At 39.7% G+C, this 22,473-nt stretch overlaps 1 protein-coding gene across 1 annotated transcript; it reads left to right on the top strand.

Moving 5' to 3' along the window:
* The first annotated feature begins 20,231 nt into the window (after positions 1-20,231).
* Positions 20,232-20,735, top strand: LOC133751626 (large ribosomal subunit protein uL23-like). Its single transcript, XM_062181808.1, has one exon. It carries the CDS (start codon positions 20,232-20,234, stop codon positions 20,700-20,702), a length of 471 nt encoding a protein of 156 aa, XP_062037792.1. The 3' UTR covers positions 20,703-20,735.
* Positions 20,736-22,473: the final 1,738 nt, after the last annotated feature.

Here is a 22,473-nt window from a genome sequence, read left to right as displayed (position 1 = left end):
GAGAGAGAGATTTTCCCTCTGCTAGATCACTTGCCAGATGGCTTTAACAGCCAGTTCTGGATCAAGCTGAAACCAGGAGCCCGGGGCACAGTGCCAGCCCCAGGCCATCACTTCTTTTCCACTGTCACTCTGTGCTTACTTTACTTTGCTCATCTCCTGATTTTATCTGAAGTTTTCTTTACTTTTCAATGATGTTGACTCTGTGCTAGACCCTCAGTACCCATCAAGTTTTATATTTCCCAGTACCATTATTTGTCTGCCTAAACAAGTGTCTCCTTCCCCTTCTCTGTTTTTATTTTATGAATATATATACTTATATAGATATGCATATACTTATATGAGCACAGACACATGCATGCATGTATATATATATATAAGATTCATAAGGCCAGTGTAAATGTTTGAATATGTATATATGTCTAAGTATATTACAGATAACATAAGTACTTTATATATGACATGTGTGTAACATATTTATATAATCTTATATGAAACTTTTTTTTAAAAAGATTTTTATTTATTTATTTGAGAGGTGGAGTTACAGACAGTGAGAGGGAGAGACAGAGAGAAAGGTCTTCCTTCCATTGGTTCACTCCCCAAATGGCTGCAATGGCCGGAGCTGCGACAATCCAAAGCCAGGAATCAGGTGCTTCTTCCTGGTCTCCCATGTGGGTGCAGGGGCCCAAGCTCTTGGTCCATCTTCTTCTGTTTTCCCAAGCCACAGCAGAGAGCTAGATTGGAAGAGGAGCATCTGGTACTAGAACTGGCGCCCATATGGAATGCTAACGCTGCAGATGGAGGATTAACCTACTGTGCCGTGGCACCGGCCCCAATGATACATTTTATAACACATGTTTGGTATGAAACACATATGCTATGTATGTTGTAATACATTATTACCTTATGTAATAATATTACATGCTAACATAATGCTCTATATTATATAGGAGAAGGATTCAAAATCAATGGAAAAAATGGAATGAAATAACATATTTTCCATGAACTTACTGATATATATTATATTATATTATGTTATATTTTATCACTTATACATACAATACATAAAATTCAAACACAAGAAATCTGTTTACTATCATATATTAGCTGCAATATGAAAAATATATTACTTAAATTTTAAAAATTAATGTTAAATGTGTCTCAGTCACTTATGTTATAAAAGGAAACATGACAACATTTATTTCATAGGGGTGTAAGTAATCATACATGTAATATGTTGAAAATAACTCCTGGCACAAATAGGTTTCAAATATGTTGCAGCTGTTTGCTAATATCAAAATCACACTCAGTTATTAGCAACTGGAATGTTTACCAGATAACTGATTTTTAAAAATATTTGTGAAATGGAAGTAGACTGTGTATTTGAATATTTATAAATTTACTAAAAACAAACTAAATCGCAAATATCTAGCACCAAGATTTGTATCTCATATCTCCATCTACCTATTTTGGCTGGGCTTCAGAGGTCTGGGGCATCACCATAGCCCCTCATGGTATTCCAAACTGGATAAGAGCTCCATTCCCAAATAATCCAAACTCAGTTGTAACCCTCTGTGTGCCAAACAGTGGTCTCCAAGCTAAATAATGGTTATCCCCACTATTTCTCTTTAAGTTCAGGATGAATCAAAACAGGTTCCTTTAAAACATGTGTCTTTAAGTCCTGTAATACTGACACCCAATAAAGCAGCTTGCACATTATAACAATTCCCTATCATTGTGAGTAATGAACCATATGCAGCTCACACATTACCTGCTCCAATGCAGCTGCCAGTTATAATTCCTGGTCTCTCACCTTGTAGCTCAAATTGGCATGGAGCACTATGGGTCTCCTGGGCAAATAGCATTGTTGAATTCATTAATCCCCCTCCTCAACCACCTTTGTTCATCCTCTGACTGCACTGCGAGCAAATGACTTGGGACTGCAAGACCTTCCACAGAGCTCCTCTGCTCTTTCTCAACCTGGCGAATATAACAAAGGTTTATGGCACACATATGAGACTGTTTATTGAGTGCTACAAGGAGAACATTTTCAGTGTAACATGATAGGGAGACTAATATGGTAGATATGTTTTGGCTTGATGTGGTTACACATTCATGCGTGTTATCAAGAAAAGAACTCTATAATGGCTTGTAAAGAAAGAAAAGACACATATATATTTTAGCTCTCTTTAGTGACTTTGTAAATTAGTAGATGAAAATCTACACAGAGGTTAACAAAACTCAGAAACCGATCTACAATACACATTGGGCTATTAAAATCACTTAAAATATTTTTTGGCAAAAGGTAATACTGACTTGACAAATTGGGATTCCTTATTGGTTTCACTGTTGCTTTTGGCTTCTGTCTTCTGGACCACCCCCTCCACCCCTAATTTCAAGTTGGATAGCAGCAATCTTGAATATATTGAAAAAAGTTTTGTGTCATGGAAAGAGGGAGTTAGTGAGGGTAAGATAAGAAAATTGTTATGTATTAAAATTTTAATGTATATTTAACAAGTGTTCTTTGAATAGTGTAGAATGTACCTGATATCAACTATTTTTAACTTTCCAGAATTTTTGAACCATGAACCCTAGTTTTACATATTAAGAAAAGAGGGAGTTGCTTGCTCTCAGTGGTGAAAGAGAGGTTCTGTGTCCCTTTGAGGGAAGGGGCAACCACTTGTAAGTGAGCTACCCGAAAGCCTCCAAATAAGGCCTGCTCTGGAAGACACCACTGGGTTGGAACTTGGCAGTGACAACCACCTCTTTAACAACAAAGCCAGGTTCTGACATCAGCAAGTCAATTATAGCCAACCATAATCAGTGATTTTCTGGAGTACAGAAAGGAGGCAATTTTAGCACAGAGAAGGACCTTTGGAAATCCTGCCTGATGATTTTATTTTGTAGATATGGATATGCATAAGCTAGTGATACTAAACAACCTTCCTCAAATCAGACAACTAGGTATAATACAAGGGGGCCTTCAAGAAAAAATTCATGGAAAGTGCATATTACAGAAAATACATACATGGAAGTAAAAAAATCATTTTGCTCCAAAATAAATGTATCCTTCAGTTTCATTTTTCTGAGCACTTTTTGGAGTATCCTTATATGGTATGATTTTTTCACAAAATGCTAATTTGAGTGTGAAATCAGATCTGCTGAGAGTAGAGTTCAACAAGAGTATCCCATTTTTCCTTTTTTTTTTTTCTGATAGTGCCCACTTATACACGAGATGTTTCAAGAGTCCCAGTGTATAACTGAGACTACAGATGTGACAGAATTCCATATGCATCATTTTTTTACCAAATACATACAAACCTTTGACAGAGTTTATCTTGTAAGTCAGGCACAGTGAGGACATTAACAATAATTAATAATAAAATAGAACAATTATAACAAGATACTGTTAGAAAAGCAATTAAGATACTATGAATTATTTACTTCTGGGATTTTTCCATTTAATAATTTGTAAGACTGTGGATAAAGGGTTGGGGGTGACTTCTGTAGTGATGTTTCCAAAGATTAGGAGCCAACCTAATTTTGAGAAATAGCAGAGCACAGTTTTCTATTATTTTCCCTAATGTATTCTACTTAGATATCCTACTTATATTAAAGAAGTTGCTATATTTCACAGTACTGCTAATTGCGTCTTAGATGGAACAAACTATAGAAAAAAATCACAATGCTGGTGTGCTAAAGTTTTAAGGAAAGGAGTTGATATATACATTACTACAAAAAATTAATGGAGTAAATATCTTAAATATACTCATCTACTTAAAGAAACCTATGAGCGTACACTAAAGAGGCTGCTGAAATGAGCACAGCCAAATAGATTTACCTGGAGGGATTCACAGAGAGAGCAAGTATATACCGATATTCTGAAGGAAGAAAAATATGCCATTAGCTTTCTAAATAGCTCACAGAGAGAAGAAAGAAAAATATGTGAAAGGTTTATTTTAAGAGAGCAATTCAGAATATAGTGGCAGTTTAAGCCTGGCAGGGAAGCAGATGGATAGAGGATCCTGAAGGATTTAAATAGTCATGCTTATTTTTTAGGTCAGACCATTTGGAGAAAGTGGTAGGCTTGTAGGAAGAACTTGTACCACTGGATTCTTTAATACAATGATTTTTATTGCTATTCTTAAAGCTAAGAGTAATAAGGAAAATGACGGAGGGAGCAGTGCATGTTCTACTTTAGTGAAGTGGTGGTGGTAGTGTGTGAGAGGGTGCACGTAGGATAGCAACAGGTAAAACTGTAATGGTTATACCACAGTGTCTTTATCAATACTGTTAAAAAGGGGTCAGCGCTGTGGCACAGCGCTGGTATCCCTTATGGGTGCCAACTCAAGTCCTGGCGGCTCCACCTCTGATCCAGCCCCCTGCTAATGGCCTGGGAAAGGTGGATGACAGCCCAGGTCCTTGGGCCCCTGCATCCACTTGGGAAACCTGGATGAAGCTCCTGGCTCCTGGCTTTGGCCTGGCCCAGCTCTGACCTGACCATTTTGGCCACTTAGGGAGTGAACCAGCAGATGCAAGATCTCTCTCTCTCTCTCTCTCTCTCTCTCTCTCTCTCTCTCTCTGCCTCTGCCTTTCCTTCTCTGTAATACTAACTTTCAAAAAATAAAACTTAAAAATATTGTTAAAAAGAAAGAAACTCAGACGGTGGGACTTCTGAGCAAGGAGCTTGGCAGATACTATACACACCAAAAAAAGAAAATTAAAATTTCTTAAAACCATCATTTAAAGTCCAAGTTTCATATTCTATGAAAATCAATTAAATGTTGGGTAAAATGGAGAAATAACCTGTTTCCCATCTGTTTCCCAGCCCAGTTCTGTGATAAGACACTCTACCCAGGATTTCTATAGCCAAGAAGTGGGAGGTGTTCTTATTCCAACACTTTCAAATCATCAGAGGAAGGCTGCTGTTTCTCACCCTGCTGCCAAACATAGGTTGGAGACATTACTCCAGGGGCAGTCCACCAACAGTACTGGGTCTCTGATCACCTACTCCCAGCTCACTCTTAGGATGGAGGTTACACATGGAAGAGACTGACAACTTTCTCCATAAGTACCCTTACTAGAGCAAGGGTTTCATTTCATGAAAAGTAGTTTCTTTTCTTTTCTTTTATGATTTATTTATCAAAAAGAGTTACAGAGAGAGAGAGAGAGAGAGAGAGAGAGAGAGAGAGAGAGGTCTTCCAGCAGCTGGTTCACTCTCCAAATAGCCACAACAGCCAGAGATATGAGAATCAGAAACCAGGAGCCAGAAGCTTCTTCTGGGTTTCCCACGCTGGTGCAGAGGGCCAAGCATTTGGGCCATCTCCCGCTGCTTTCCCAGGCCATCGCAGAGAGCTGGATCAGAAGTGGAGCAGCTGGGACTGGAAGCTGCACACATGTGGGATACCAGTACTGCAGGCAGAGGCTTTTACCCACTAAGCCACAGCTCCAGTGGAGAAAAGCAGCTTCTAATTCCAAGCTCCAAGAACTGACCCGAGGACCCTTCCAAGTTACAAACACTGTTCTTAGGATTAAAGGCATCCAGAATTATGCCTCGGCGGACTGACTTTCTTTAGACACAGGATGAAGAAATCCATGCCTACAGGCATTTTTGAAAATAATGGAGATCCTGCTGGAGAATGGAGACTGGTTGCTCTGTGATACAAACAAAATGGCTGAATAGCCAGAAATTTAGTAGAATGATTAAAAGAGCCAGCCAAGAAGAGCCCTCCTTGAAACATAGTCAACCCTAGAGAGCAGGATGGCTGTGCACTTGTCTGGGCTGCACACACTCAGGAGCAACCACAGCAATATACAAGGAGACTTGAAAGCACCACTCAACTGCATAAAATCACATCAACACAGGGGGAGCAGTTTCACTGCCAAAGGGGGCTAAAATCACTTCTATCCAAACACTGGCTGAACTGTAAGCTGTTCTAATGGATTCCAAGGTACCTTCTAGGGTGGGCATTTGGGTGCAGCCAATTAAGCTGCCATTTGGGATGCTGCATTCCACATCAAAGTGCCTATGATCTACTCTTGACTTCTCTGCTTATAATCCAAATTCTTGCTAATATGCACTAAGGGAGAGAGCAGGTGACAGCTCAGCTACTTGGGTTTTTGTTACCAATGTAGGAGACCTAGACTGAGTCTCTAGCTTCTGGTTTTGGGCTAGTCCAGACACAGCTGTTGTAGACATTTGGAGAGTGGACCAAATATGTTGCTTCCATTCAAGAAATGGAAGATTCTGCACCACCACCCCCAAATAAATAAATAAATCTTTTTTAAAAAGTATTCCCTGGGGCCAGCACTGTGGTGTAGTGGGTAAAGCTGCTGTCTGCAATGCCAGCACCCAATATGGGCACCAGTTCGAGTCCCAGCTGCTCCACTTCCAATCCAGCTCTCTGCTATGGCCTGAGAAAGCAGTAGAAGATGGAACAAGTCTTTGGGCCCCTACACCTGCGTGGGAGACCCAGAAGAAGCTCCTGGATCCTGGCTTTGGATGGCCCAATTCCGGCTGTTATGACCATTTGGGGAATGAATTAGCAGATGCCAGACCTCTCTCTCTCGCTATCCCTTTCTCTCTCTGCCTATGTATCTCTGCCTAAAATAAAATAATATAAAACAAAATAAAATAAAATAAACTACTCCTTAGGAAACCAGTTTCAAAAATAAAATTATACACAAAGCTGGCATCCTAGAAGACTGAGTGTGTGTCACTGGCTACAGCCCCCTGTGAGAGATGAGAAAGAGAAAAATGTGAAACAAACAGCAATCAGGAAAACTACCAAAGAGGAGACAGCTGACATGACACATATATCTCTGATACTAACAGTTAACTAACTGACTAAGGAAGATTAAGCACAACATTTGATAGTTAATCTATCCTGTCATAATGCCTTCCCCAAGGAGCTAAATTAAAAGATAAAAACAAAGATGGACAATATGACCATAGACATTAGAAGCTGCACAATTTGGGAGAAAGAGACTACTGAATTAATTCGAATAAGTCACTCACTTAAAAAATGAACAAATAGCCTAGCAAGTAGAACAATACCCTCTGGTGGGGCCTGAGGAACAGTCTCCAGATTTTCAACAAAAATGATGAGTCATGAAAGAAACATGAAAATATGACTCATATATTGGAGGAGGAATAGTCCTTGAACAGAGCTGAGAAGGTGGACCCAACAGACTTGGAAGTGTTTATTATGTGTTTGGTCAAATAACTGAAGGAAGCTATACTTAAGATGTTAGAGGTGTGAGATAATGATGTTGACTAAAGGGTCAATCCATCAAGAAGTCAGAAGAGGGGAAGGCATTTGGTACAGAAGTTGTTACTTGGGACATCCACTTTCCATATGAGAGTGCCTAGATTCCAGTCCTGAATTTACTCCTGATTCCAGCTTCCTGCTAATGTACATCCTGGGATTTAGCAGATGATAGCTCATTTACTTGGATTCTGCCATCCCTGAGGAAGTCTTAGGTTAAGATTGCAGCTCCTTGGGGTCGGTGCTATGGCACAGCGGGTTAATGCCTTGGCTTGAAGCACCAGCATCCCATATGGGTGCCAGTTCAAGTCCCAGCTACTCCTCTTCTGATCCAGCTCTCTGCTGTGGCCTGGGAAAGGAGTAGAAGATGGCCGAACTCCTTGGGCCCCCTCTGCGTGGGAGACCTAGAGGAAGCTCCTGTCTTCAGATGGGCACAGCTCTGGCCATTGTGGCCAACTAGGTCATGAACCATCAGATGAAAGGCCTCTCCTCTCTCTGTGTAACTCTGTCTTTCAAATAAATAAATAATTTTTTAAAAAAGATTGCAGTTCCTAGTATGGTTTCCATTGGGCAAAATATTGCAAGACCAAGCCTTTAAACTCCCAGTGGGGCAGCCCTGAGCCCTGCAAATAAGAGAAGGTCCCACCACCATTAACTGATTGGTTCTATCTTCAATCTGAGGCCAAAATTGACCCTATACGTATATGACATTGCCTTTGTGAGTTTAATTTATATAGAGGCAGATGTTACTGTCTTAAAAGCTAGGGATGCAAGGAAAATACAACATTGGAACAGCACCTGGGCCTGACCTCCAAGGCATTGGAGGATTAAAATCAGCTGATCAGGTCATCACTCCTGTAATGTGGTGAGATGATAGCAGAGATAGGGGGACCATCTTCCTGCTAATTACTGCTAATTGCTGAAGTTACCATGACCTTATGGGGGAGAGATGTATTCTCACAAATGCAAGCAGTCCTTACTACGGATCTCAAATCTCGACTAGCCAATAGCTTTGGTGGAGAGCCTGCAAATAAGAGTCACCCCCAATTCTAGGGGTCATTTCCTACCTCATACAAAAGCCAGGCCCAATCCCCACTGAATAGCAAAACAGAAAACATCTGAGTAGAGCAGTGGCCAATATTACAACCCAAACTAGACATCCTTAGAGAACTGGTACAGGAACAATTGGAAAAGGGACACATAGAGTCCCCAACTAGCTCTCACAACATGCCCATTTTTGTGATACCAAAGAAACAGGGAAAATATAGGCTACTACAGGATTTGAGGGCCATCAACAAAATTATAAAAAGATGGGAACATTCCAGGCTGGCATTCCCCATCCAGGGGCCATTTCTAATGGATACCGCATAGTTACCATTGATATCAAAGATTGCTTCTTTTCCATTCTCATCATGGAGGAGGATAAGACCTACTTTGCCTTTATAGTATGGGAGCCCAATTTCACAGCTCCCCACAAAAAGATTTCAGTGGACAGTACTCCCACAAGGCATGAAAAATAGCTATGGCATTTTTTTAAACTTTTATTTAATGAATATAAATTTCCAAAGTACAGCTTATGGATTACAATGGCTTCCCCCTTCCCATAACTTCCCTCCCACCTGCAACCCTCCCCTTTCCCGCTCCCTCTCCCCTTCCATTTACATCAAGATTCATTTTCAATTCTCTTTATATACAGAAGATCAGTTAAGTATATATTAAGTAAAGATCTTTAACAGTTTGCCCCCACATAGCAACACAAAGTGAAAAAATACTGTTGGAATACTAGTTATAGCATTAAATAACAGTGTACAGCACATTAAAGACAGAGATCCTACATAATATTTTTTAAAAATTAATTAATTTTCTATGCCATTTCCAATTTAACACCAGGTTTTTTTTTTTTCCATTTCCAATTCTCTTTATATACAGAAGATTGATTCTGCATATACTTAGTAAGGATTTCATCAGTTTGCACCCACACAGAAACACAAAGTGTAAAAATACTGTTTTAGTACTAGTTATAGCATCACTTCACATTGGACAACCCATTAAGGACAGATCCCACATGAGATGTAAGTACACAGTGACTCCTGTTGCTGACTTAACAATTTGACACTCTTGTTTATGGCGTCAGTAATCTCCCTAGGCTCTAGTCATGAGTTACCAAGGCTATGGAAGCCTTTAGAGTTCGCTGACTTTGATCTTATTCAGATAGGGTCATAGTCAAAGTGGAAGTTCTCTCCTCCCTTCAGAGAAAGGTACCTCCTTCTTTGATGGCCCCATTCTTTCCCAAAGATACATTTCTCATGTGACCAGCACACTTAAAGACCAGTGCTTGGTCATACATTATGTGGATGATATCTTACTTGGTCACAAGAATGTGTCAACCCTGAAGGCATGTCGAAATGGGACAGTAAGAAATTTACAATTCCTGGGTTTGTCTATTGCCGCAGAAAAGGTACAACATTTTCCTCCCTTTCAATTCATGGGTTATCAAATCTCCTGCCATATCTCTCCAATGGGCCCAAACCTAAAAGTCTAGCATAAATGCTCACTTAATGAACTTCAGCAACTATGTGGCCAAATCAATTGGCTAAGCCCTTCCTTCCCCTAGGCCCTGCAGAGCTTAGACCGCTATTCGATTTACTGACAAAGGGGAACAGTCCTTCCTCAAAAATCACATTGACATCAGCAGCCAAATCCACTATTGAAAAGATCAACACCCAGTTGTCAAATTTAAAAACCATTAGATATGATCCTCAGGTGCCTCTATTTGCCATAACCATATCTATCCTCAAGGCCCCCTTGGGAGTTACTTGACAACTACACAGACCACTTTTTTGGGCACACATAGCCTGGAGTGAGTGCCGTAAAATAGTTAACAAAGTAGATGTCATTTTTATGATGGGACTTAAATTAAGATATTATGCCAATAAGATATTTTTTGATAGACAGAGTTAGACAGTGAGAGAGAGAGAGAGACAGAGAGAAAGCTCTTCCTTCCCTTGGTTCATGTCCCAAATGGCCACCACGGCCAGCGTGCTATGCCAATCCGAAGCCAGGAGCCAGGTACTTCCTCCTGGTCTCCCATGGGGTGCAGGGCCCAAGTACTTGAGCCATCCTCCACTGCCTTCCTGGGCCACAGCAGAGAGCTGGACTGGAAGAGGAGCAACCGGGACAGAACTGGCGCCCCAACTGGGACTAGAACCCAGAGTGCTGGTGCCACAGGTGGAGGATTAGCCCAGTGATCCGAGGTGCCGGCCACCAATAAGATATTTATCATGGAGCCAGACATAATGGTCCTACCCCTATCACAATTAGAACTTTCCACATGGATGCAGAATAGCACACTCTTTCAAACTTTAACCATAAATTTCCCAGGACAGGTTGACAATCACCTGCTGGTGGACAGGCTACTCCAGACGTTACAAACCTTAGAAATAGACTATCCAAAACATGTTTTCCCCACTAATCAACCTATACCCATGGCACCATGTGCATTCATGGATGCCAACAAGTCACTATTTGGAGTAGTGATCAAATTCTCAACAGAAAAAGATAAGATCCATGTAGAACCCCATGGGGGATCAGTACAATTGGGAGAAATAAGGGTAATACTCAAGGTTCTACACCTTAGCTAGGATGGACCGGTAAATATATTTTTGAACAGCAAATACTCAGTACAGGCAGCAAAGATGATCCCTTTTGCAGTCTTTAACTTAACCAATAAGCCAATTGACCAGATGTTCACAACATTTAAAGAGCTAACTGAGAATAGAAAACACCAATGGTGTATGTCACACATAAGATCACATACTGAGTTACCTGGCTTTATTTTCCAAGGCAACAAAAAAGTTGATCATCTTATCTCCTGCAACACAGCTTCCATGGGACACCTAGAACAAGCCTGTATTCTACACCAAAAATTTCATATGTCAGCAAGCCATATAAAATCGCTTTTTCCCAGAGCTAACAATGAGCCAATGGAAACGCTTAGTGTGTTCTTGCAAGAATTATGCCCCTCTTACCCCATTAGGCCCACTGCAACAAGCAGGAGTGAACCCACAAGGCTTTGCTCCTAATAAGCTTTGGCAAGTGGGCATCACCCTCATTAACCCCTTTGGTAAACTTAAGTTTCTCCATGTGGTGGTAGATACTTATTCAAAGGCTATATTTGCAACAGCCCAATCTAGAGAAAAGGCTAGTAATATGATAAAGGCAGTTAAGTCAGCCATGCTGGTCTTGGTGTCCTCTGGACCATAAAGACAGATAATGAGCCAGCATATACATCACAGGAATTTAATTCCTTCTTGAGGTCCTGGAACATACAGTCTGCCACAGGTATCCCATACAACCCACAGGGACAGGCAATCATTGAAATAACTCATAGGTCAATTAAAGATCTCTTACAAAGACAGAAAAACAATCATATGCCCCAGACCTGTTGCTTTGACTGAGGTCCTTTTCACTATCAGTTTTCTTACTTTTGATTCCCAAGGGGTCAGGCCAGCTTATTAACACTGGGGATCCTTTCCATCCCAGAGCTCGGCCCCCATGGTTAGGTGGAAAGACTCCCTGACAGGAGAATGGAAGGGGCCACATCCTCTGTTAACCAAGGGCCGAGGATGTGCTTGTATCTTTCCAGAGAATGTGGAACAGTCTATTTTGGTACCAGCCAGAAACATCAAGCCTGTAACCAACAGTCAACCAGAACCAGCTGAACAAGACTGAGAGACCGCCTTGTTAGCAGGTGCACCTGCTACCTATTGTCAAGCTGCTGCCCTATCATCTTGCCCTGAGGAACTGCCCACAGTCACATCCACTACTGCTTTATACCCCACTTAGCTCTGGTCAGCCATTCAAACAGCCAACATCCTGCATGTGGTCACGCCATTCCTGATTACCATTGTTCCTCATTCCTACCCCCATCTGAGCAAACACTCCTGTGGTCTCCCATTTTGAGGACTAGTCAGTCAATGACAGGTAAGATCCCCTGGGGGACAACCTAAGACAGGCACAGCTGCATGAGGAGACCACATGGAAATGGGGTTAACAATGGTATGGACAAGGATCATGCCTCCCAGTGCTCAAAAATAAATGAAAAGGGGGAAATGTGGTAGTACGAGAAGGCCATGCCAAGATGGCACTGGCAAGTGAGTGTCAGTTACTCAGGAAATGGCTTTGGAACCCACCTGGCAAAGGAGCCTGCCTGGCAACAGGCAGTGATTGGTTACAGCATAAACTGCTCCTTGACCAGATTGGCTGCCTCGGCTATATAAGCTGCTGCACCAACTGAAATAAAAAAGTCTGTAAGCTGCTCGCCTCTAGCCCACTTTCACCTGACTCCCGATGTCTGTGCCATGACTCTGTGCCTCTCACTCCCACTGCGCTTCTCCCTTGAGAAAATCCTCAGCAACAGAAGACTCAACTGACTAAAATTAGAAATGAAAGAGATTACTACCGACTTTATAGAAATAAAGATTAGATTACCAGACAGTACTCTTAATATAATTAAACACCAACAAATTAGATAATCTAAATGAAATGGAAAAAATCTATAGAAAGAAAAACTACTGAATCTGGTTCAAAAATGAAACAGAAAATTTGATTAAACTATAATAAGAGTAAAAATACTTTATTAGTATATAACAACAACAAAACTGAAAACTTCTTACATAAAAAGCAGAACCAGATGATTTTACTGTTGATTTTTTTCAAATATGTACTTTAAAAATGCAACCAATTGTTCTCAAACTCTTCCAGAAAATATAACACATGCCATTGTATCCTATGAGGTCAGTGTTACAATTCCCAAACCATATGAAGACATAACAAGACAGAAATAAAATACTATAGAACACTATTTTGAATATAAATATGCAAATTCTCAGAAGAACTCCAGGAAACCACATCCAGCAGTATATTAAATGTATGATATACCATGACCATGTGGAATTTATCTTTGGAACATGAGACACATGGAAATGAGTATTAATAAAACAAAGGGAAAACAACACACAGGTTATCTAGTAGACACTGAAAAGACATCTAACAATCTATCCCGAAATACAGTATCATTTAATGACTATTTTTAAAAGGCAGGTCTGGTGCCGTGGCTCACTAGGCTAATCCTCCGCCTGCAGTGCCAGTACCCCGGGTTCTAAGTCCCGGTTGGGGTGCCGTATTCTGTTCCGGTTGCTCCTCTTCCAGTCCAGCTCTCTGCTGTGGCCCAGGAAGGCCGTGGAGGATGGCCCAAGGGCTTGGGCCTTGCACCCCATGGGAGACCAGGAGAAGCACCTGGCTCCTGGCTTCAGATCGGTGCAGTGCGCCGACCACTTCACACTGGCCACAGCAGCCACTTCGGGGGTGAACCAATAGAAAAAGGAAGACCTCTCTGTTTCTTTGTCCCTCTCTCTCTGTGTGTCTAACTCTTCCTGTCAAAAAAAAAAAAAAAGTACAGAAAATAGTTCTTAACTAAGAATCAAAATGGAAGAGACAACATTTTGAACCTTGAACCAAGCTTTTTGTTTGTTTGTTTGTTTGTTTGTTTTTAAACAGGCAGAGTGGACAGTGAGAGAGAGAGAGACAGAGAGAGGTCTTCCTTTTGCCATTGGTTCACCCTCCAATGGCCACTGCAGACAGAATCCGGTGCCCCGACCGGGACTAGAACCCAAGGTGCTGGCGCTGCAGGTGGAGGACTAGCCTATTGAGCTGTGGCTCAGCCTGAACTAGGCTTTAATAGAAGTTGATAAATTGACGAAAAAAAAACCCATTAGCCCATTTCCCATATAGAAACATCATGTTGGCTACATGACCAATAATATCACAGGCTTTGAATGTGAGTTTTCCATTTCCTAAACCATTTTCATCTTCACAAATTTCAAGAAAATATATCCCAAGCTATTGTTATGAGTGTTATAATATGCAAATGAAAGCAAAACTTTCAAGTGAAAATGATTTCAGCAAAATGATGAAACCTTGCAAACATCAGATTATGTGTCCTTGGATAATATCATTTATGAAGCTATGTTCTATGGCTTTTATCGTTGAAAGGCTGAATTATATTTCACGTGACTTTTCAACCCTGTTTGTGTCTGTGACCTTTGCCATATGGCTTTGAAAATTTCACCATTAGTGATAAAGCACATTTCTGTGTCACATTTTGAGAAATGTACTTCAGATCCAAGCCACAGTTTCAGTTTAAGTAAGATTTAAATAGCCTCATGTGCTTGCTATCCAATGCCTGCATTATCACAAAATAATTACATGAATTTACTAGAATGTGTCTAGGTAGGCAGTGGAATCATAGATTCTTAGTTTACTTTCTCTGTATCTCTCGAGTTCAATTTATAAGGATGCCTTTTTTTTTTTTTTAAAGACTTATTTATTTGAAAGTTCAAGTTACACAGAGAGTGAAGGAGATGCACAGAGAGAAAGAGAGAGAGGTCTTCCATCTACTGGTTCACTCCCCAATTGGCTACAACGGCAGGAGCTGCATGGATCCGAAGCCAGGAGCCAGCAGCTTCCTCCGGGTCTCCTATGTGGGTGCAGGGGCCCAAGGACTTGGACCATCTTCTGCTGCTTTCGCAGGCCATAGCTGAGAGCTGAATTGGAAGTGGAGAAGCCGGGACATGAACCGGCACCCATACGGGGTGCCAGCTCTGCAGGCAGTAGCTTTACCCATTACGCCACAGATCCAGCCCCAAGGATGCTTTCTTAAATACCATATACTTAGAGGGATTTTGTTTAAATGCTGATGCCTGTGATTTTATTCAGAAACATGTGGAAATATTAAAAAATAGGTAAAGATATAAAGAGTAGTAGACTGCTCATGATTCAAATGTTGGAACTGAGTGGTGAATGCATAGGTGTTTTTTACTTAATTTTGTGTTTTCATATGTTCAAGATTTTCAAAAATTAAAAATAAAATATATAATAAAAAAGCAGTAGTGAAAATCTTGAATAGAAGTAACATACGAGAAGATGAAACTTGGTACAAATAAAACTGGAATTTCAGAAAGGAAATGAGAAATGTTCAGTTAATGTGAACGATCATACACAATCTAATATCAATTGTAAAATGTTTTAAGTAAATATAAGATGGTACACATTCAAATTTGATTTAACTCATAGGATAATAAATTAGAAATTATTAGAATTACATGCAAACAATAACACATTGCTAGAGAAATGACTATAAGAAGTAGACAATAATTTATTCTACATATGTATTTTTTTTCTTGACACTAAATCTTTTTTTGCCTATATTCTGCTCCTTTTACTATTTGCTAGAGTTACACAGTTAAAATCATATTTTTTAAAGTTATCTAAGATCACAAGAAAATAAACAATGGCATGAGATTCCACTTAGAAGATAGTGCATTGAGGAAAACAAAACAGTAAATTTTCCCTTTCTCACCAGGTTTTTTCTTCCAATTTAAATATTGAGAGTAGGATGAGCAAGGCAGATTGAAAAGAGGGGAAAAAACAATTAAAGGTCATAATGAATTACATGTGTCGGGTTTTAGAATGTGGGTTGATGTCTAAGTGTGTAGGCTCAGATACTTGGTTTATATACATGTATATATTTCATATAAACATATTATGTAATACTACATATATGTCACACAAAACTGGGGTCATGTGTTATTTGATCTAATGTAAAAGAGCTATTTGAAATACAGAAGTCTGAAATTTATTATGAGGTTATGTATTGATGAACCCATCAGAAGTTGACAATGTGATGCACAAAATAGTCCAAGCTATCCACCATCATAGCTTAGCAACACAAAACACTATAGATAATCAGTTGTTTACTCTCATGCTAGTATCACTGGTTGGGGAATGCAGTTTGTTATAAGAGTTTTGTACCACAAATGCCTAGGTAAGAAAAGATCAAAATCCAAAATTGTAATTATGCTTTCAAATGAACACATATTGCTTTTGCACCATTATAAAATGAAAACATAATGATTCAAATAATCTTAAAGTGAGGGGACATCTGTACTTGAGGTTTGATAATTAAACTGCTGGACAGTGGGTAAAGTAAGGGTTTTGCAGCATTTTATACCCCCAAAACCTTTGAATGAAAACCAGCTATATCAGTCAGCTCTATTCACAATAATACTGCATAAACAACTCAAAACTTCATAGTTTAATACAGTTACTTAGTCTCGTGCTTGCAAGTTAGCTGAGCTGACCTTGCTTCAGTCGATGGTTCTTAGTCAAGTGGTGCTTGATCCATACTGATTTCAAGCGGACTCAGCTCCAGATAGGAGTGCCATTCTGCTCCAAGTCATGTTCATATTTTGGTGATAATGAAAGCACAGATAGGAAGCAATGAAGTTGCTTAAGCTTAGCTCAAACTGATGCTGTCATTTGCATGCAGAGTACAATGGTCAAAACATCTCATGACAAGCTTCCTATTCATAGGAATGAAAAATATACTTTACCACTAATAGAATGATTCTCAAAGCCATATGAAAGGTTAAAGATAGGTACAGGGCTAGCGCTGTGGTGTAGTGCTGTGGCACCTGCAGTGCCGGCATCCCATTTGGGCGCCGGTTCAAGGCCCAGCTGCTTCACTTCCTAACCAGCTTTCTGCTATGGCCTGGGAAATCAGTAGAAGATGGCCCAAGTCCTTGGGCTCCTGCACCATGGGAGACCTAGAAGAAGCTCCTGGCTTCGGATTGGCACAGCTCCAGCCGTTGAGGCCAATTGCGGAGTGAACCAGCGGATGGAAGACCTCTCTCTCTCTCTCTCTCTCTCCCTGCCTCTCCTTCTCTCTCTGTGTAACTCTGACTTTTGAATGAATAAATAAATCTTAAAAAAATAAAGATACATACAAATTTGAAACTATGTGAAATACAATTGTCTGTCACCTATAGAAGTCATTTAACATTTGCTTCCCATATAACGCTTATGCAAAGACACATAATTTGATGTTTGCAAAGTCTCTTCATTTCTGATAAGAATCATTTCCACATGAAAAACTCTTTTTCCTATTTTTATTTAACCATAGTAGCAAGAGATTAGGTCAAATTTTCTGGAAGTTTATGAAAAGCAAAATGGCTGAGCAAATGGGAAAGTATTATTCCAAGCCTTTAGTCTCATTGGTCATGTATCCAACATGATTTCAAGTTACTGGAAATTGAATAATAAATTTTTTTAGCAAGATATTAACCTCCTTCAAAGCTCAGTTCACATTTCAATGTATTGGTGTATTGATTCCTAATAAGGATCATTGTCTGTACTGCCTTTTGATAGTGCATGCTAGTGTGATACAGGGTACTACTTCCCTCTTCTTCTTCTTTGTTGTCTTCTTCTTCTTCTTCTTCTTCTTCTTCTTCTTCTTCTTCTTCTCCCCCTCCTCCTCCTCCTCCTTCTGTCTGGACTATATTTTTGAAAAAAAAATTAAGGTGAGTAAATTCCTTGTATTTCATACATACAGATGTAGGAGCGTACTAATACTTCCCACCCTATCCTCACTCTTGCCCATGCTCCTACCCCCCTCCTCCTTCCTTCCCATTCCTTCCTTTAACTGTACAGTGACCCACTTCAATGTACTGTGATTACTTTGAGAGAGTGAAGCCATTTATTGTTTATCAAAACCATATGAAGTATTCACTTGCAACTTGAGATGACACCAAATCCCTCAATTATGTTTTGCCCATTCACAATAAATGTAGAACATGATTATCACACTAGAATAATGAGAAGCAGCTTGGGTACCAAAGCATCAATTAGCTGTGTCCCATGTTTTGGATATTATGAAGTTCACATCAGTGTGTTAGCTGGGCTATAATATTGCTTGTGGTTTAGGAGTCTCATCTAAGATTATTGACTCTGGCTGAATTCATTTCTTTTTAGCGATGTGACTGTCATCCCTGTTTTCTTGTATGCTCTTGACAAGTGAGCATCTTGGCTCCTGCAGCCTTCCTTCAAGTCTTTGCCACATGACCTCTTCATCTCATGATGTGGCTCCTTACTTATGCACAAGCAAACAGGATGATGATAAAGATATTAGCAGACTAGAACAGATTAACTCAGGATAAGTTTCCCCTTATGAACTCAAAGATCAGTGACTGAGACCTTTAATTATATAATTATAAATGTAAGATTATTTTTCTATACAAAATGACATGATTGTAAGAGTTATATTTCATCATATTCACCTGTCCACAGATGATTAATGTAGATATATAGATACATAGTACATAGATAGATGGTTTTATATATATATATATATGTGTGTGTTTGTGTGTGTGTGTGTACATAGATAGATGATAGTTGTTGACAAGCCCAGCTAATAGGATCATTTCTACTTTATAAATTCACTAAATAGCTCAAATACAATCATGAACCAATGGAATGGTCAAGTAATTTCGACCAAAAATTGCATGCATTCATTTGGAAGACAAATACTTAAAGAACCCTCAGGGAGTCATATTTTGCAGAATGAATTAACTGGAAATCTCACATTTATCTACAACATAGACATAGGTTAAAAGCAATGAAAAACTCTAGCAATATGTTGGAGATACATCATCCTTTTTTCATATATTATATCATTTCATATTAGTGCAAATAATAAATGTTTCTAAGCCAGTGGGAAGTACTTGATCAAGAATTAGATTATGTATATATTTTTTAATCTATCACAAGTCATAGCATTTTTCCAACCTTGGGTTTGTAAATATTACAAATAAATTACATGGTTGTTTCAAAGTCTAGAATAACTTCTCAACTTTGTGATAATTTATTATATTATAAGGAATAATTTAAGGAAAGAAGAGAAGTAAGGGAAAAAGAGAAAAAAATAAAGAAGAGAAGCAAGAAATAGAAGAGCAGTTAGAGTAAGGGAATATGGTTAAAACCAGAGTGTACCTGATTTTACTTAGAAATAGCTACAAGTTTCAAATCTAAAACACTAGAAAGTTTTTAGATCTTGGATGTGTATTTCTATATATGTATTTTTTGAACAGGAATACTAATTTATTTTCATTTATTTTAATTAGTCTTGATTGTAAAGACCATTACTGAAGTGTTACTGACCTTTTTAAATGTACTATTACTTAAGACAAACTTATCCAGAATATTTAAAACATCAAATTTGGTGCCGGCGCTTGCCCCTCTTCCAGGCCAGCTCTCTGCTGTGGCCAGGGAGTGCAGAGGAGGATGGCCCAAGTACTTGGGCCCTGCACCCCATGGGCGACCAGGAGAAGCACCTGGCTCCTGCCATCGGATCAGTGCGGTGCGCTGGCCGCAGCGCGCCTACCGCGGCGGCCATTGGAGGTGAACCAACGGCAAAGGAAGACCTTTCTCTCTGTCTCTCTCTCACTCACTGTCCACTCTGCCTGTCTAAAAAAAAAAAAAAAAAAAAAAAAAAAACATCAAATTTGTTTCTTTTAAGCCTATTCATTTTCCACATTCAGAGAATTCTTCTTTTCCTGCCACTGTTTCAGATTCCCAATACATTCTGGCAGTCTATCTGCCATTATATATATCATTTTAGTATGATATATATAATGTATGTATCATACATATATGATATATATAAACATATATATATATATATATATATATGCAGATCTTGGCTATTGTTTTCTCAATCAAAATATGCCTGCCTTGTTTTGCTGCTGCTGAAAGCATTTTGTTGTATTTCATGTTGCCCTTTGGGCAATTGGTAGACCCCCAAATGAGCAAGTGCAGACTGCTGTGGCCTTCTGATGCTTGTTGATGTAGGTCGGCATCATGGTATGGTTTGACTGTATTCCAGAATATATAAACCAAAAAAACCCTCACCACCCTATCCCACCTTACCCATCTATGGGTATGACCTTTCACAGTGTTCCTGCACTTCAATCGCTATTCTAGAACTAGTAGTTTTGAGTAGGTTGTTGTTAAAATCTGGTTGTTTAAACTTTTATTGTTGTTAAAATGAAATGCACAGGTGTGCATTTCAAGATGGCACCGAAGGCGAAGAAGGAAGCTCCTGCCCCTCCTAAAGTCGAAGCCAAAGCAAAGGCCTTAAAGGCCAAGAAGGCAGTGCTGAAAGGCGTCCACAGCCACAAGAAGAAGATCCGCATGCCCCCCACCTTCCGGCGGCCCAAGACACTACGCCTCCGACAGCAGCCCAAATACCCTTGGAAGAGCGCCCCCAGGAGAAACAAGCTTGACCACTATGCCATCATCAACTTTCCCCTGACCACGGAGTCGGCCATGAAGAAGATAGAAGACAACAGCACACTGGTGTTCATTGTGGATGTCAAGGCCAACAAGCACCAGATCAAACAAGCTGTGAAGAAGAAACTCTATGACATTGATGTGGCCAAAGTCAACACCCTGATCAGACCTGACAGAGAGAAGAAGGCATATGTGTGGCTGGCTCCTGACTATGATGCTCTGGACGTTGCCAACAAAATTGGGATCACCTGAACTGAGTCCAGCTGGCTAATTCTAAATATATGTTTTTCCACCATAAAAACAAAAAATGAAATGCACAGACCATATGTAAATAAAAGTATAATTGTATTCATTTATCTTCACACACATATGCATATATACAGCTGGATTTAAAGAGACTGCTTTTAATATTATGGATGATAATCTACAAAAACTAAATATCACTAAAGTAAGAGATATATGCCTTAAAAAGTTTTCCTTCTGTTCAGGTGAGATACTAGCAGTTTAGGAGGCATACCAAATAATAATACAATAATTACACTAACAAATGAGAAAGAGTTGTAGGTTATTTGTTGGTGGTACTTTGATTGAATGACTGCAGACAGTAAGGTGAAACTGGTATTTTCTGCATATCTGCTTGCCCAATGCAGCACTATATATGGTATCCCTGTTAGCTCGGTTAGTCTTGGAAATCTGACCCAATCTGGAAGTAAAACTTTTTTTTTAAGATTTATTTATTTATTCGAAAGTCAGAGTTATACATAGAGGAGAAGCAGAGAGAGAGAGAGAGAGAGAGAGGTCTTCCATCCGATGATTCACTCCCCAATTGGCTGCAATGGCCAGAGCTGTGCTGATTCAAAGCCAGGAGCCAGGAGCTTCCTCTAGGTCTCCCACACAGGTGCAGGGGCCTAAGGACTTGGGCCATCTTGTACTGCTTTCCCAGGCCATAGCAGAGAGCTGGATCAAAAGCGGAGCAGCTGAGTCTCGAACCGGCGCCTGGATGGGATGCAGGTGCTTCAGGGCAGGGTGTTAACCCACTGCGCCACAGCTCTAGCCCCTGGAAGTAAAATTTTTAAACTACCAGTTAAAGGACAATATGAAAAGTCTTGGTAGATTGGCCAAACAAACACTTAATTTTGAGAATCTCTATTCTGAATTGAGCTGCTAGGCACAAGGAATGAAAATCCTAACTCTGGAGAAATCAAGAAGGACTTCACAGAACACCTTAATTTTGAACTATCTTTAATAAAATTTTTTCAGTTATTGAAAATTGCAGTTGAGTATTTCAAACTGAAATGATTTAAAAACCTATAGATTCAAAGGAAAAGTGTCAAATAACTCATGATTAGCTTACTAAGGATAATCCCCAGAACAACCTTTTAAGCCCACCATTGTTCTGGGAATATGAATGGAAGAGAGGAGTTTCACAGGAGGAGTATTTGGGGACACAAAATGTTTCAACAGCTGTACGTATTTTAGTAGTTCTTCTCCACCTCCACTCCACGTGGGCCAGGCATGGATTAGTACTACACAGATCACCCTTCAAAAATAACTATTCCTTTAGCTGTGATGAGTGCAATTATGTTATCCACAAGTTAACAGAACTTTTGCAACTTACCCACACATCTAAGCCAAGAAAATCCTTTCCCGGGACAGCTCCCTGAAATGACTGTGCCCAGTTGCTGACTGCTGTAATATGCAATCTTTCCACACTGCTCCTCACTAGCTTGGCCACACGTTCACAGGTGTTATTGATAATTGAATTTCTTATACTATCTTGAGATCTAAACCAACATCCTATAGAAGGGATATTTTATTGAGAATTTCAAAGTGGATATTTTGGGTGAAAGGCTCATCTTACATGCTTGGCATCTGAGTCTATGTGGTATGATAGAATAAAATGCCATAGACTGCGTGGATTATAGACAGTGGAAATTTATTCCTCACAGTTCTGGAGTTGTTGTAAAGCCCAATCAATGGACTAAAAGTCTCAGTGTGGTGATAGCCCTCAATGACACCCATA

This window comes from Lepus europaeus, chromosome 22 (assembly GCF_033115175.1).
Source record: "Lepus europaeus isolate LE1 chromosome 22, mLepTim1.pri, whole genome shotgun sequence".
NCBI lineage: Eukaryota > Metazoa > Chordata > Mammalia > Lagomorpha > Leporidae > Lepus > Lepus europaeus.
This window is presented reverse-complemented; position numbering and strand designations above follow the sequence as displayed.

Excerpts from the sequence above, each read along its gene's own strand:
- LOC133751626 (XM_062181808.1), top strand. The coding sequence starts at position 20,232 with ATGGCACCGAAGGCGAAGAAGGAAGCTCCTGCCCCTCCTAAAGTCGAA.